The sequence below is a fragment of the Fringilla coelebs genome, assembly GCF_963513975.1.
Source record: "Fringilla coelebs genome assembly, chromosome: 1".
Classification (NCBI taxonomy): domain Eukaryota; kingdom Metazoa; phylum Chordata; class Aves; order Passeriformes; family Fringillidae; genus Fringilla; species Fringilla coelebs.
This window is the reverse complement of record NC_140028.1, coordinates 134,134,068-134,151,077: the sequence shown is the minus strand read 5'-3', so window position 1 is coordinate 134,151,077 and position 17,010 is coordinate 134,134,068. Positions and strand designations below refer to the sequence as shown.

The 17,010-nt window shown below is 36.0% G+C and overlaps 1 protein-coding gene across 1 annotated transcript in view; it reads right to left on the bottom strand.

Moving 5' to 3' along the window:
• Positions 1-17,010, bottom strand: part of PLXDC2 (plexin domain containing 2) — a 247,175-nt gene that overhangs the window by 20,529 nt on the left and 209,636 nt on the right. The window contains exons 10-12 of the mRNA XM_084214132.1: positions 10,034-10,094; positions 6,979-7,132; positions 5,518-5,556 (exon numbers count right to left, since the gene is read on the bottom strand). Coding sequence (XP_084070258.1) covers positions 5,518-5,556; positions 6,979-7,132; positions 10,034-10,094 — 254 coding nt within the window. The remainder of the gene's footprint in view (positions 1-5,517; positions 5,557-6,978; positions 7,133-10,033; positions 10,095-17,010) is intronic.

The window sequence follows — 17,010 nt, the reverse complement described above, 5'->3', positions numbered from 1 at the left end:
TAACATACCATGGTAGACCCCACACTTTTTGCTAAAAGCACTGCTTTCCTTTTCTGAGTGTTACAGCTGAATTTGCAGAAAGCAGGGATCAGCATTTAGGGAAATTAGTTGGGTCTAAAGTTCAACTTTGATCATACCAAAGACAACAAGAGAGATTTATGATTTTTATCAAGACCTATCTCTAATGCGAACTGAGAAGAGGTTGCTGAGAAATGAGAGAGGAGAAACAGCTTGGAAAAAGTTCAGAGAGGAATAGAGAATAAAGTGAGGAGATGTATCAGCATTTCTTAACCTATAATCTGAAGTGTGAAATCAAATACAGGAACAATCCCTGACTTATTTGAGTTATATTTTATTTGTTCATTTTGGAATTTCTTTCCCATCTTTATAAAAGAAAAAAGGTAAAAAAATCAGATAATCTCTGTTTACAGGGCCCTTTCTCATTTATCTGATAATGAAGGTGATTAATTTTTCTTGACTCTACCTATCTTCATATTTTTATCCTATGAGTACATTTCTATCCATCACCACCTATTCCACTTCACTCTGGTCCGACACTTTTCTCTTTTTTCTTTATTTGCAAGACTATTGATAGAAACCATTTCAAAATTGGTCTTTGGTAAGATTTTATTTATACAAATACAGCACATGGCACAGCACAGGTAAAGTAAACTTTATGACCAGCTTTTTTCAGGGAAATCCTTGCTTTACAAATTGTGTGAACCCTGCAAATTTAGGGGAACACCAGCATTTTTGAGTAAGCAGAACACACAGAATAGACATATAATTACATAATCCATTAACTAATCTCAACAGAATTTTTGCAATAATGATATAAACCTTAAATCCTCTTGTTTTTCATGACAAAAGACTGGGAAAAAAGGTCTGACTCTTGGCCTGCAGGTTTCTGAACAAGAATTGAAACAAAACACATGAGCTAGGATGACCTGAAGAGAATTAATCTAAGGAAACCTTGGGTACCTACAAGATGCCCACTTTTAGCATGTAATTTAGATTTTACTCTGCATCTAGTAGAATTAGGCACCCCATGTAGTAACATATTCCAGCCTGGGCACTTATTTTAGCATGACATTTTATTACTTTCTCCTGCCAACTGCTTGCCATTGGCTAGGAGGAAGGCTAAATGAACAGCTTGTGGATTCCTGGCTAACACCAGATGAGATGAAGCCTTTGGAAGGTCATTTCCTGTGGCTAGGCTAAGTTCTTGCAGTAAAAAAAAGCCATATCTTGTCAATCTTATCCTATATGAAGTCCACTTTAAAACAGTTTTAAGCCCACACAAAGGTTATGTTTATAATGTTCTTAATTTATTATGTTTTACTTCAAAATTGGGGAAGACTCAGCTAATTCATGGTGACTTACTAAGCTGAGTCATTTGGTTTTGGATTGTGTGGTCATAATAACTTCCTCTATGAAAAAGAAATTTGTTTTGCCTGAAAGGCTGGCTTATTTCTTTAGTGAAATATATCTAATTTTCTGAATCATATAGCAACTTAACATATTAGAAAGAAAAGTTATATGACTCTTATCAGGTATTAGATGGTGTTTTATGTCTTGCAGCTGGAGTTCAGGGTACACAAGAAAAAAACGACTACATTTTCTCTGTAATTGAAATTAAGAAGACAGATGACTTATTGGAAGCTAGTTTCCAGACATAGGACACTACTGGAAAAAATAGTCTTGAGCAAGTTTATCACTGTATATGAAGTATATAAAAGTACTCTTTTTCCAAAACTTTGTCTACATTTTGGTCATTTCTAACTGAGTTTCCTAATCTCTCAAAATCAAATTAAGGTCTCTGTAGCACAAATGTTAATCCTATTTGTAAATTCCTGTTAGTTGTATCTAGACCATCTTTGAAAATGTCCAAACGAGAGTGAAAAAACATGATACTGACATTTTCTTAAACTACATATGCTGGGATCAACTTGTTAACAAATAAATAAAACAGCTTCTTTTCCTTCAACAGTTTTTTTTTTCCACAGCTTTCCTTTTTTTGAAACAGAAATTTCTGTATGAAATTGATGAAATAAATTTCTGTATGAAACTGATTCACCTTGAGGAATGAAAAGTGTAGCATTTGCCTGATACCTGCTGTCCAAAAGACAGACTTTTCTTTTGAGTTTGAAATCTGAAGGACTGTGGGGGACTCACAGCAATCTAATCATCACAACAAAGTGTCTAAAAATGTCAAATAAAATCTCTAGATGTGCTACCCAATCATCTAAATCATCCACCAGAGACGTCTCAACAAGAAAATATTGCATTACAGGATAGCCAGGGCCAATTGCTCACAGTTTTTATGAAAAATTAGGCTTTTAAACTGTTTAGTCATTTGTGTTAAATTTTAAGAAAATGAAAAAACAATGGAATCTGAAATTAATAACAAAAATATTGTACATTTTTAGTGCTGGATATCTCTTAGAACTTATAAAATGCTTGTCATCTTAAGGAGAACCAAGATACAACAAAAATTGTGATGGCGTGCCACCTGTATTTTAAAACTTGCATGTAACAGGCATTTGTCATGTCTGTAAAGAAAGAGGGCAAGCAGAAGAAACAAAACCAAGCAAATTTGAAATGTACATTAAGATATGCCACAAAATTGTGCATGGATTACAGTACAGTTGCAAAAGATTTTCTCATACAATTAAAAGGTCAAAGCAGAACAAAAAAAAATTAAATTTATAATAATTTATAAATTTGGTTTCAAAACTTCTAGACAGAGGTGAGATGTAGAATTTCTATGGAATTCTTTTGTTCTACTTAACCAGATATTGACTGCTATCACCCAAGGACACATCAAACTATAGGCAATCATTGATCCAATATAGCTTTGGTTTTCCATTATAAAGGGTTCTCTTTCATTAGAGTTTTAAAAGATTTAGTGTGAGAAAGTAAAGACCCTGTATTCATGACCTGGAATAATCTACTCTTTATGAAAGGCTGACAAACCACAGAGAATCAAACAATGTGCCTGCGGCTACAGAGGTTTTATCTGAGTCTAATCTAGGAGACACTAGAAAATTCAATGCATAATTGAAGATTCATCAAAAAGAACTTCTCAGATTAAAAGATACATTTGCTGTGTGAATGAGAAATCCTGGAGTGTTGCTTTGCTTTTGTATTGTTTGAAGTAATTTTAATTTTTTTTTAAATTTCAAGAATAAAAGGAAAGCTCAAGGAAAATGAATAATTGCATCAGGTGTTGGCTTTTCCTCCTGAAATGCAGCAGCTTCCTCTGTGGAAATGAACTTTCTATTTATAACCAATGCCTCAAACCCTAACCTCACCTACCAAGTAGGCCACAGCCATAATTAGCTCTAGGATTCAACATTTAGTTTTTCTTTTCAGATCTTGCGCACAAAACAAACAAGTGAAAAAACAATCCTGCTGCGATTCCCGAACTGAAAGAAACATGGATGTGTTTTCTAAACCCCACTTTTGGAATAATTTTTCATATAACAGCATGCAGTTTTGAGCTGTGTATGAGATGCTCATGATGGAGAGCTGCCTGTTCCTGGATCAGCCACCTGCCACAGAGCATTGGCTCACAGGGCAGAGTGTGGGTGCTTTTCAGCCAGGAACACACCCCCAGCTCAGAACAGACAGCTGTGGAAAGGAGAATGAAGTGCTGACTATTGACCTCTAAGAGCACTGAAGCAATTTTCACAATAAAATAAGAAGCAGTTTGATTTCAAGAGAGAGAGAGAAAGTTTCAGGGACATTTCCATGGACAAAATGCTTAAAAGTACCACATTGAGTTTACAGATCACTTTAATCCAAGGGATCACTTATGCATCAAAGCAATGTCAAAAACACCACTGCCAACAAATGGGCAATTTAATGTCCAATACAGCATGATGAGACCAGCCATGCTGTGCTTGGTGACAACAAAATGACAGAGGGGAGACTGGCAAGGAAGAGGATGAGAACTGCCCCTGTGGAGTGAACAGATCTCTAGTTTGAGGGAAGGAGAAAATAATGGCTGAATATGACTAAAAAAACAAATGGCAGGAGAACAGAAAAACAAGCTAAGTGGCATCTGCACTCTGTGTTTTTTCAAAACTTGAATAATTCTCTGTGAGGGTCCTGAGCAACTGCTATATCTCAGCTGTTCTGGACTGCTGTATGTGGGACCTCTGCCCATGATGTTGGGGTCCCCATGTAAGCTCAGGTCCAAACCTAAGCCATGCTGCAGATGAACCTATATTCAATCCCATCTCTGATCTTGTGTCCTGGACCAGCTCTAAAGATAGTTTGTCTCCAGTCCTGTCCATGGACTGTGCCTCCTTGGATGGGCCTTGGGGCTGTTTATCCTTTTGATGATGCAGAATTCCTGAGCAAACCTGGTTCATCATCGCCCCTTCTCTAGATGGGAGATGCTCTCTCTGGTCCTTCCCTGAGCTGTCTGTTGGCAGCTGTGCCGCTCTGCTGCGTTGCTGCTCCCTTCTTCACGAGCCTGGCTTCCTGCCTTGTCCCTGGGTCTGCCTCATTGCTGCAGACTCAGCTGATGGTCACTAGACCAGGGCTGACCCCTGTGGCTTCCCTGAGCTGCTGGGCTTGCCCCGTGCCCTGCCTGTGCCTGCTGCCACACTTGGCTACCTGTTCCCTTGACCCATGAGAGAAACTTCACGCTCCCTGCTCGGAAAGGCAATCAGAGCCAATAATATTCCCCTTAATATCAGTGGAAATGTGATTTATTTAAATTTGTTCAGCAAATCTTCCTCTGCTTTGACAGACTATTCTGAAGCCTTCAGGAATTAACCCAAATCTTCCTTTTCACCTCAGCCAGCCCTCCTTTGGCAATGAACACAGGTGCAGTCAACGTCTGACAACTCAGTCCTGTTCTAGTAGGGGAATTCTCATCCACTTCAAAGGCAGAAGGAAAAATCTCAGGTCTCAGTCCTTGAACTCACAAAGAAGATTACAAAACCAGTCCCCTGCAGAGCCTCATTTAACAGGGGCCTTTATGGCAAAGGTGATCTTATTAACTTGCACAGGAAATGTGCATGGAGAATGTGCAGGATCTCTTCTAGTACAGACGTAGATATAAAATGGGTATGCTTATTAACAAAATGTCACGTAATGATTCACTACTATGAATGACTTTATAGCCCAATATCATTATTTAGAACTAGCACCATATACTCTCTTAAAACAGTTAGGTAAAACTGAATTATTATAGTCAATAACTGTATTAATACTGTATTACTAGTCAATAACTGTATTTATAAAATTAAAATTTATTTAATATGTTCATAATTGAACAAGCTCTTTAATTATAGAATGCTAAAGAGAATTGTAAATATTTAGTTTCCTAAACAGTTCCTAAGCTTATTTACCCTACTTATCTTCCACAGAGATGTGGGATGCTGGGTCCCTTGAGAGTCTGGTAAAAACTATTTCTACAGACAGATTTTGATTAATAAAGTTTAGTGGAGGACAATTTGACAAAATACTGACATTATTTACAGGTAAAAAAAAATCTCTTACCTCCATTATCTTTTAGGTGCAGTGCTATCTTGGTGTCATCTATAAAGGAAATTTAAAGTTAGTTGAAGGAAAAAGCATTTTTCTAGGTCATGATTCACTTTAGCAATAAATTTCTAATGATAGAAACATTCCACAACAAGAAAATTATTTGGTACTCAACTCAATGAGAGCTAGATTGTGTTTTTTCTCACACTGAACACTACACTTTCTTACCACTAAAAAAACCTACTTACGAGAGTGTTAAAGCACTGAGGAGGATTCAAAACACCAGCAAATAAGGGTATGAGAGTCTGTCTCATAATGTTTATAAATAATTAATATATATTACATGTTCAGACTTAGCTTGAGCATTCTATCATATTAAGGACTATATCAACCAACATATGTCAATAAAGTAAGACAATCACTTAGTTTCTTTTTGAAGAATCTTGGAAAAGTCTACTAATACTAAACCCTATTTACTTTCATGTTCCTCTCTTTCTTGTGAATTTTAATGAACAGAATGGCAGACAATATTCCTTTTAATGCAGTCCAAATGCTGCACCAACAGTTTATAAACTTTTATTGCTTTAAACTAACCAGCCTTTCTTATCAGTAGATTCCCACCTTGAAATGTCTTCAGCTCAGATTTTCTTGTCATAGGCTACTTGGAAAATCTGTACCTGGTACTTTTTGTTGCATTAACATACAATTTCATTAAACATACACACACACACACACACACACACACACACACACACACACACACACACACACACACATTTTATAGATGTTCCTTGATTAATCTGAATTAGCTTTCTTGCCCAGATGAATTTCCTCCAAAAGCAGGAAACTAGGATATCCCAAGCTCAAAAAGGTAAGATTTAAGCAGCCATTGGTACAAGGATGAGAACTGACCCACCATTGCTTACCCAGTTAATTCAACTCAGAAGCCTAGAGAAACTACTTCACAACAGTGAGCACTACATGAAAAGAACAGTGTCAACTGACTGAAAAAAAGGTAAACAGGCATATTTCAAAGAGGTTTTTATTTTGAATTATCTATAATTTTCACCTGGCTAAATAGAATCCATAAAAGAATTACAAACTCGTTAAGTCTGTGATGGGAATTTCTTCTAGATTTAGCAGGGACCTTTACTGCTACTATTTCAGCAGGTTTTGGACTACTGCCTGAATGTAAAGGAACATGAAAAAGTTACTGTAACCTCAAGTTTTCATGAAGTCTTCCTAACTTGTCCTTACTTCCCCATCAGCATCCTGTCCTGGAGCATTCATCCCCTTTTCACCTTACTGGTACAAGAGCGAGCAATTTAAAAGCAATAGACTTGAATGCAATTTCCAACTCCTTCTTCTGCCCCAGAGGGAAAAGGCTGTCATCAACACATACTTAAAGGAAATAAATTTCCTTCTGAGTTGTAAATTGCTTTTTTCAAGTGTAAAAATGCAGTGTATACATATCACCTTCTGTGGGCAGGCTGGTTGGAAGGTGGGAAGTGGTGGATCCTCTGGTGGTTGTTAAAACTCTGAACCTTGTGGTGGTTGGTAGAAGGGTGGTGGTGGAGTACAGAGGTGTTTCAGTTGTGTCTATATTCTTCTCACAAATCTTATCCTTTGACTGTTGGGAAATAACAGAAACAAGGAAGAGCAAATTAATTCTCAGTGGAAACTGTCAAGAATGAAGAATTTAATCACGGACAAGTTGCTGTGATAAAAAGAGTGAAAATAGACACTAGATAAAGAAATTTCAAGAGCTTTCTCTTTTATTTTTTTTTCCTTTTCCCCTTTCAAGTCTCTATGCAGCATTCAGCAGCATATATTTTTTCATTTATCTGCAAAATTTACGACTCTTAATTGTTAATTACAAAGTCACCCCAGATTGTCAAGCTTGTTATTTCCCTCAGTCAAGGTTTAACATTTAAGTTTATAATTCAGATTTTTACTCTTCTGTTATGAAAGCTCACTGCCATCAATCCAGGTGACATAAAACATGTTAAAAAAGATATGTGGGAACTAAATAGTAGCTCTTCATAGCAAACAATGTGTAGTTAACTGGAGCATTTAATTAGGCTCTACATGGAATTATCACAAGAGAACACACATAGATGCATAAAATGTGTGCATGTATTCAGCCTATAGAATATTTATTTATTACAATAAATCAATCCATTCACTATATGCCTATTAATTCAAATAAGATTAAAATGGAATTTATTATTTGTATATATAAAACCATAATATACAAAAATATAAACCACAATTATTATAAAAGATAAACATAAAAATAATAAAGTTATTATAATATATTAGCAAACTATCAATAAAGTTCACTATCAAATACTAAATATTTATTTGCATGGGCAAATATTTTGGTACAAAAATAGAGTCTGCTTGCTCTTTTTTTTTTCTCCCAAGTTCTGGATAGTTTTAAAAGTCTGAGGACGCAATTAATAATTTCTTTTATGGTTCACACAGTTTTGCAGGAAAATATATCCAATTATCTTTCAGCAAATATGGGAACAGCATCTAACTCCTGCTGTCCCCATTCATTTTAATGAGAAGTGGAGTCATGCAAAACTTTATTTCATTTTATTGGGACCTGGCTGTCAAAGCCCAGTGGACATTGGCTTTCTTTTAATATTCACAGATATTTTACCTTTTTTTTTTACTTGAAACTATTTATTACATTACAGAAATGTATCAGTGCCTGCAGGATATTATTCTTTATATTTCTTTGTATTTTTCTGAAAAAAATACTGTTAATTTCACTGATATAATTTAGTCAAAATCTAGCTCAAAATCTATATTAAAATTAAAAAAACCTTACTATGAGAATCTTCATTATTTATCATCTTGAGTGAAGCATCTAAAACTAACCATTGTGTGTTAATTATTTATCCTTCCTGGAACTCTAGCAGTCAGCTCAGGCATAATTCTGGAGGATGCCAAGTGAGCTGTTGCTTCTACTCCAGAAAGTCTAAAATCTGGACAGTCAACTGCAACCAAGTAGCCCAAAACTGTGCAAATTAAACTATTAATTTCTCAGATACACTTAGTATATTGATAATTTCCTCACAGATCATGTACTAAACCTTGGAGCACATGCTGGACTGAAACAATAAAGGAGAAACAGAAGGGAATGTTGATGTCCTGCAGAGAGAAGTTTTTTGATATCTTAATTTGCAAGCACAATTGAATCCTAGCTAATTATAATCTGGATTAAAGCAATACAAGGGTTGTGCCCTATAATAACACATGCTCCCTGTAACTTTTATCCTATGTTCTTGAAATGGTTGCCCTCCACAGATAGTAAACATCTGAGAAATTTTGCTTTCAAATCAGCTGGTGACAAGCTGCAAAGCTGAAGCTTCAAGGCCATGTAATAAGCCAGTATGTAGTGTAGGTATTTTGCAATTACAGTTACAAAAAAAAATTCTTCCATTAATATAGATCTATAGCATTATTTCTCTTTGCTTCTACTGAAAAAAAACCAGGATGTGCTTTTCTCACTAGACACCTGGGGCTATGTTTTGCCCTGGGTTTCACCAGATATTTCAGAAGGCCTATGTTGCTGAAACTCTTGAGGATATTTAGCCTGTTCGGCAAAAAAGGAAAAATAACAGCTTTTTTAATGGCAACCTTCTTTTTTTATGAAGATTAACAGTGCCATAAATTAATTTGTTCCTATTATCACAATCCCAACATGAAAAAAAAAATAAAAAGGAAAATGAAAAAACCTCCCAAAACTCAAACCAAAAACACTTGTAAAGTGCTTTTAAACAGGAAAGTCATCATCATCATCATCATCATAAAAAATCATCATCATCATCATTATATTTATAAATGTTATTGAAAATTAACTTCTCCTGTCTAGGAGTACCCCAGATAACTTTCAGAGGAGGGTTATGGTCCCTGTTTGACAGCCCACCACTACCACAATCAGATATCTTTTTCATCCTCTCACTGCATCTCCATGAGAAGAAATCAAAATGCCATGTAGGCTGGTTGTGTGAGGGCTCTTAAATTTTTATTTCAATTACTATTTTTATTTTATGTCTTTGAATTCATCTGTGTAATTTCTATAATAAATGACTTGGCCAGATTTCATAACCAAAATGCAATGTCTATTTTTCACTTGAGGCTACTCTTGCAAAGGGTTTTTTGAAATAAGGAACATCACTGTTTCTTCCCCTTTTCTGGCAAAAGTCAGAGATCAAAAAGAAAATCAGCACAGGGACACTGTTTTGGAGGAGGCTTTCTAGTTTTTTTTTTTTATTTTGTTTAATTCAAGTTTTTTCCCAAAGATAAAATTTAAATTTTTGTCCGTTTTATTCCCTCAAATGGGGACTGAAACTACTCAGATTGTTCTTTGTTATGCTTTATGGGATTTCCCCTGAATGATGAATATAGTATTTCTTTGGCCTTGAAACCATGCTTTATGATCTGAATAATTGAAACAAAAACATCACAACTATATAAATTGTCTCTGATGGGCTGAGGATGCAAACTACTCACATACCTCTTCAGGGCAGCCACTGTCTACCCAATCTTGCCGGTGACGATCAAATCCACTGGAGCATCTTTAAAGGATGAAAGAGATAGAAGTTGTCCAGACAGAAACAGGAGGAAAAAAAAGAATAAAGGAAGGGAGAGGAACAGAAGAGAGTGACAGAAAGAATAAGTAAATGATGTGATTTAAAATCCATATGTTTTAGATGCTATCACTTTTATTCAAGATACTTTTGCTTACAATATGAGTAACTCCTTTAATCCACTTTAGTGAAAGGTGTTTTGAATGAATGTGACTTTATTTCAGTTAGTTTAGTTTTTAACATTTATTTTTCATTTTTAGATAGGAATATCTACCTTCCACTGCAGACTTATTCTTGAGATGTCACTGACCCACAGCCTTTTTAAGTTTGATGTCAGCTATGTCAATGTAAATTAGTTTCATTATTATTGTCCAGACTTAGCCAAGAAAATTTAATCCCACAAAGGATGCAGTGAACCAGTCACTGGGTTGATCAGGCAAAGTGCTCAGAGACATCAAGATGCACATATAGACATTTGATCAATGTTCACAGCTCCTCTGAACACTCTCTGTGACAAATACAGAACACTCTACAGCAGCTTTTCCCTCCTCTCTAGATGTAGAACACTTATATTGCATGCATACTTCTTATCAAATTAGGTGAGTTTAATAACCTGTTTGCAATATCCCTTGTCTTTTGCTGTATGTAACAAAAATAAATTTTTAAGAAAATTGTTGCACTTTAATATAATGATTCCCCTGGCAATCCCCATCTCTCCAGAGTATTATCAGCGACTGTAGAGTAAGTTTGTGTTTCCTAGACAACAGGTAGCATCACAAACAGAAAGCATTATTAAAATGGCAAGCAAATAATGAAACCACCATGTTCAGCTTTGAAGGAGATTCTTGCCAGCTAGGATGTTTTTATTTTAGAGGGTTCATTTTTGGTTTCTGCATACATTTCCTGCAGTATTTTGTTGTGAGACAGGGTGATGCCATTTGTCACCCATGGTCATAACTTACCTGAATGCATAAAAACCAGCTTTTTGCTGTCTTTTAATAAGACTAGGCAAGCAAATAAGGCCACTGTTATGGTTAGCTGTATTTCAGGGTCCTTTTTTTTGTTTACAAAGAATTGAAAGATAACAAGACATGTCAAGTACAACCTACTTCAAGCAAGGGAATAGTTCATTTGGAAAAAAGGAACACAATAATTGCTCTTATAGTAGGAGAGGATGTTACAAGAAGATGTAAACAATGTTAACAACACACTTGGGGTAAGAAAAATCTCTTATAATTATTCTGAGCAGAATCTACAATGTCTTTGAGAAAAGATTTTGAGAAAAATGGTTCATTTTCTTGTTGTACCTGCATTGCATACCACATTCCCTCATTTGCAATATTACTAAAAGAAATACCCCAACACTAACTGGTGCCAATTTTCACACACTCTATAGCAACTGGCTTCTCCAAAAACACATTACCATTAAGAGAGAAATGTGCAAAGCAGAAATGTATTTCAGAGAAATACATTTATTATATCTTCCCAATGCATGAGGCCTCTAACATAGGAAGGACACTGACATGCTGGAGCAGTCCAGAGAGCCACAAAGTTGATCACAGGGCTGGAGCACCTCTCTTAGGAAGACAGGCTGAGGGAATTGGGGCTGTTCAGCCTGGAGAAGAGAAGGCTCCAGGACAGCGCTGTACAGGCTGTCCACACTTAAAGGGAGCTTATAAGAAAGATGGAGAGACCTTTTATCAAGGTAGTGACAGAACCAGGTTTTAGATTGAAAGAGAATTTTAAGTAGCTTTAAATTAAAAGAGAATAGACTAATATTGGATATAAGGAAGAAGTTTTTCACTGTGATGCTGATGAGCCACTAGAATAGACTGTCAAGAGAAATTGTGAATGTCCCATCATTGGAAGTGTTCAAGGTCTGGTTGGATGGGGCTTTGTGCATCCTTGCATCTACTGCAAGATGTTCCTGACCATGTCAGTGGGGATGCTCAGAGTAATCTTTAAAGGTTCCTTCCAATCCAAATCATTCTATGAATAAAGACCACTCGAAAAGTGTTTTCTTGCTGAGCTGTGAGTGAATCAGTGCTATGTTGAGACCTCAGTGCTGCTTCTCCATCTCTGTGTTCTGTCTCTGCGAATGTTTGAAGAACCAGAAAAACTTTACTAAGCAGAAAGAAATGATGATGTGGTATTCCAGGTATGAATAGGGCTTTTTTTTTTTTTTCAGTCTCCCCTACATTGCTTTAAAATTGGAAGAGCTTCATTAGCAACTTCTGTGCCCATCTCTAAGCAGGACTGGACTGATTTTTCAGATGTACTGAAAATTAATTCCACCACGTTTTAGTCATACTGCTCTGGCTCAAATAGTTTTGAGGATATTCAGTATATCAGAAAACCAAGCTAAATATTTAGACATGAAATCAAGCCACTCCATAAATTCCTCCACTTGAGGCAGTTACTGCTGTTGCATATCTGTGCTAATTCAACCCACTGTACTTAAAGCTAGTAGGGATTAAACAAACCTAGATTTTATCTTATATCTAAATGGTGTAAAATTTAAGGCTCCAAATGAATAAAAATTTATCCCAGGTGCACTCACTTACAGTTCTTAATTATTTTCTTACAAACTAATGAATTACAGGGGTGACTAACATTTCTGGGGTTATTTTTTTTCACCAGGAATTAACCAACCACCAAAAATTGCATGTAACACTCAGGGACTTGGAATGGCTCTATCAAACATGTGAGATAGTCTTGAGAAGACTCTGCCTTAAAAACAAATACATTAAACCCTGGGCACTGCTTATTTAACGTTTTCCACTGATGCACAGTGAGTCCAAACAATAGTATCAGAAAGCAGCTTTATCAGGAATGAGATAGTCTCCTGGCAAACCTGGTTGTGAACTTCCTTTGAGGCATACATCACTGCATGTCAGCCATAGAAGCTACTATTGTTGCTGCCTCGTTGAGTTGGAGTTCTGGAAACTGTCATTTCAGTGCAGCACCAGCTTTACTGACTGCATTTTTAAGACTTTAATTTAGTGGCATGGTGATAATTCCCTGTTGCCATTAAAACACAGGAGCAGATTTGATTTGCTGCGCTGTTTATGCCATCTGTCAACACGGCTATTTTATAACAACTTCATTTTCAAGTGATGCCCAAAATCAGCTCCTAGGAAAGCAACAATAAAGACGTTCTAGGAAATGAAAATAGGGACATTTATGAAATGCAAGGAATTTCAGGATTTGTGTGGAACTCTTGAGTACTGGTTCATGGAGGAAAGGGACAATTAATCTCTCTACACATTTAGCTACTGATGCAGCTCAAAATGGCACAACTAATGCAGCTTAGTCTGAGCAAGAAGAAAGCTGTCAGAATCCATTCAGGACTGTATGTAGGCAGAAAGGAGCTGAAGATGCCATCCTATTTACCAATTGCCATTTACCTTTATTTGGCAGAGAATACTTGAATGACAAGTGTCCACCCAGTGCAGGACATGAAATTCTTTGCTCCTTTTCTTGAAGAGAGTTCAATGAGGATTAATGATGATGATGGTGATGATGATAATAATAATAATAAATGAGATAACCTGAATACAGAAAATTCATCAAGGTTTAACATGTAAAAGCTAGAAACATAATGGAAAATTATTAGGAATAAAAGGGGCAAAGCCTGGATGGTAAAACCTTTTCATTAGGTTGAGCTGGAGTATGACAATCAAAAGCATTGAAATGCACAGCATATATAATTTAAACCAATAATTTCCTAGCAATTTTGGCTCTGTAAGAGCATGTAAAGAGCAGATTTTTGGAAATGAAAGACATTCCAGAAATCTGAAATGATTTTGTAAATACCATGTAATGATTTAGCTCATTTAAAAGGTTTATTAACTCAGCTAAATAAAAGGTTAATCTGGAAAATTAAAAAGAAAATTGAAGAGGCAGAAGTCTTTTCTGAATTCAACCATTAAGGAAGGACCATCACATTATGAAAGGATTAAGACAGTTGCTAGGATGTTTGAATTACTAAAAGAAGAATTAGAACATTTAAGTGGAATTTATTTCCAAGGTGAGATAGAGAGTAAAAAATAAATATAAATATAATATTAAAAAAAAACCCAAACTGGAACTTTGTGTCTGTCCAACTGAAAAAATAACTCTAATCATAGTGTGATTTTTGGAGGAAAAAAGTTTATCTTTGTGCTTGGTCTGGTTTTGCCTTCCTTTTCCACAGAGCAGGCTCCAGTTTGGTTCCTTCACCCTTCAAACATCACTTTCTTGCCATGCTGTGCTGTCTGGGGAAAGACTGAATTTTCCTTCCTCTGTTATTTTCCACTTTCAAATGCAGAACTTAATCACAGCTTGAAATTCTTATGAAGTTCATGTGAAGTGTTACTGTGAGTGACTATGGAATGCATTTGTAAGGTATTTGAGTAGCACTGGTGGTTATCACTTAGCTCAGTACTCCTAATCATATATCTGAATTCTGAATATGTTCTCTGTATTTATTCTTTACTTAAATATTGCTAAATTAAACTGTACTTCAGAGGAGGACAATTTGATTAGTCGGAAGAGGATTTGCTCCCATCTTGCTCTTGTAAAATAAAAGTATCTGACTAGCTGAATACAATGATTTGAAACTAAAATCAGCCTGTACTCTTCTAATGTTTATGAAAAATTTGAATGTTACAAAGGCATAATTAATAGTTGATGCAACACGGAATTCCACCACTGTTTTAACATTGAGAGCTGCTCAAAATTGAAAACATTCAGGTAATGATAAGGATGATCAGAGTGGCACAAAGTTCAGCAGTCAATCTTCAGCCTGACAATGGTTCCACAACTTTATGGGATGGAAAGCTTGGAAAAATATAGCTACATGTTGTGTAAAATACTCCTGAAACATCAAATAAACATAGAAGGAAAAGATGTTAAAATCCAAGCTGTTATTTTACAGAAAACGACTGAACATGCATAAGCCTCAATATTTGTAACTGTGACACAACATTTGAATAGGCAGTAGAAAATAAAGACTCCCACAGGGAATTTTTTCTGTTGAAAGAAGCTAAGAATAAAAGTGGGATAAAAGAAGTAAGTTTTATTTTCAATTCCACTAGAAAGAAAAAGATCAAATTGTGGTTAAAGTGAGACTTGGCAGAGTTCTGATTAAAGAAGAATAGGAGGATATTTTCTATAAACTTAATGTCAGTTACAACAATAAAGGAAACATGCTGAAAAGCAGATAAAGAATAAAAAATATGCTTTTGCCAAAGGCTCTGCTTTGAACAGTTAGAAGGAAAAAGATAGTGGAAGAGGAGGACCCTAGAGTCAAATTAATGAGATTATGGTACTGGCATTTCCAACAGAATCAGCAGAAATTGACATCCGATGTATTCTCTGGGAAGGAGCCACACTGAGATTAGTCCCTCGTACGAGATTACAGTTGCCACTGCTTTGACTTGGTGCATTTGTACCTGCACAAAGCTGGTGTAAAGAGCTAATAGCAACAGAAGTTAGCAGAGAATTCTCATCCACTGGCATTGCTGCATGTTTAGCACACAAGTAATTTCTCAGGGTTTGATGCAAACAGCCCTGAAGTACTACTGGATGTGCTTTACATTCTGTTTAGTGATCTTAAAAAGCACAATTTAGCTCTTCTTTCTAACATGATTGTCTGAACTATTTTCCATCTTTGCCCATGCAGCTGACACTATCTCAGAATTACAGTTATTGTTGCATATCCATTGATTTAGTCTCATTTTTAAAATAAAAATACAAAAGTTGTCTTTGGAGAAAATGTTTCTTTTTCCACATTAGAGATAAGGAAACAGAACATAGGAGACATGGAATAATCAGCTGAGAAAACACAGAATTTGTAACAGGACCTAGAATGAAGACCAGATATTTTGAAAACCAGATGAGCATGCATTATTTCACAGCTTCTGTGTTTCCCATAGTACTCACAGACATATGAATGGTAGAACTGGGAATTAAATTTAAAACCATCAAGTCTCAGGTGATGTGTATCAAGGCACAGATCTCATTCACACCTTGCCCATGCTCTTTTTTATTCAGGTACTTTACTGGGATTTTACTCCTTTTAAAAAACTCACACTGATAACATTAACAACTAGTAGAGTCCTTATGACAGGAGAAAAATGACCTGGTGCCTGGAGACTGTATGAAAAAGGTCTGTTCACATGTCTGTTATCACACATGAACCCCCAGTAATCATGCAGTGTACACCATGGCTGGTTCAGTACTAGTGGGCAGCAGCATCTGAGCTGCTAGAAGGAGAATTGCAGCCAAGGTTTGGTTAGTGCTGGTTTACTGCCCCTGCTATGTCTCATTCACAACTCTAAAAAGAGTAAGAACTGAAAGGAAGCAGGAGCTATGACAGGCAAAGGAGGCACAGAGAGCTAAACTCACTCTGCATAATCCAATGCTTATATGCTTATAAAAGTATGTGAATTAGGGCTAAGAAAAACACCCTCTGTTAAACCTCAGTGAATTCTTCAGATAGAGGGCAAAACGAGGAAGGACATGAATCATCCTGTAATTGATTATGTTCAAAGCAACTTAAAGTTTAGAAAGCTATTTGTTTCCCAAAATAGTATCTTAATTGTGTCTCGTTTTTTATTCTAAAAGTGAGTCCAATTCTGAAATCAACATTGAGCAGGACCAGTCACCAAAAGAGATCACAAAAGAATTGCAGAACAGCAGGAGCTCCTCACTTTCCTAATTAATGGTACATATTGATATTTGTTGTGCTTTCATCAACGCATTATGATAATGCAGATATTGGAAGAGTTAATAGATCTGAATAGAGGGGGAACTAAAAATGACATTTAAGGAAGTGTATTCATAAAATTTCATTTATTTCCCTAAGCTGAGAATATCTTCTACAAGAACATATTAGAGAATTCCTGAGTTTACATGACTG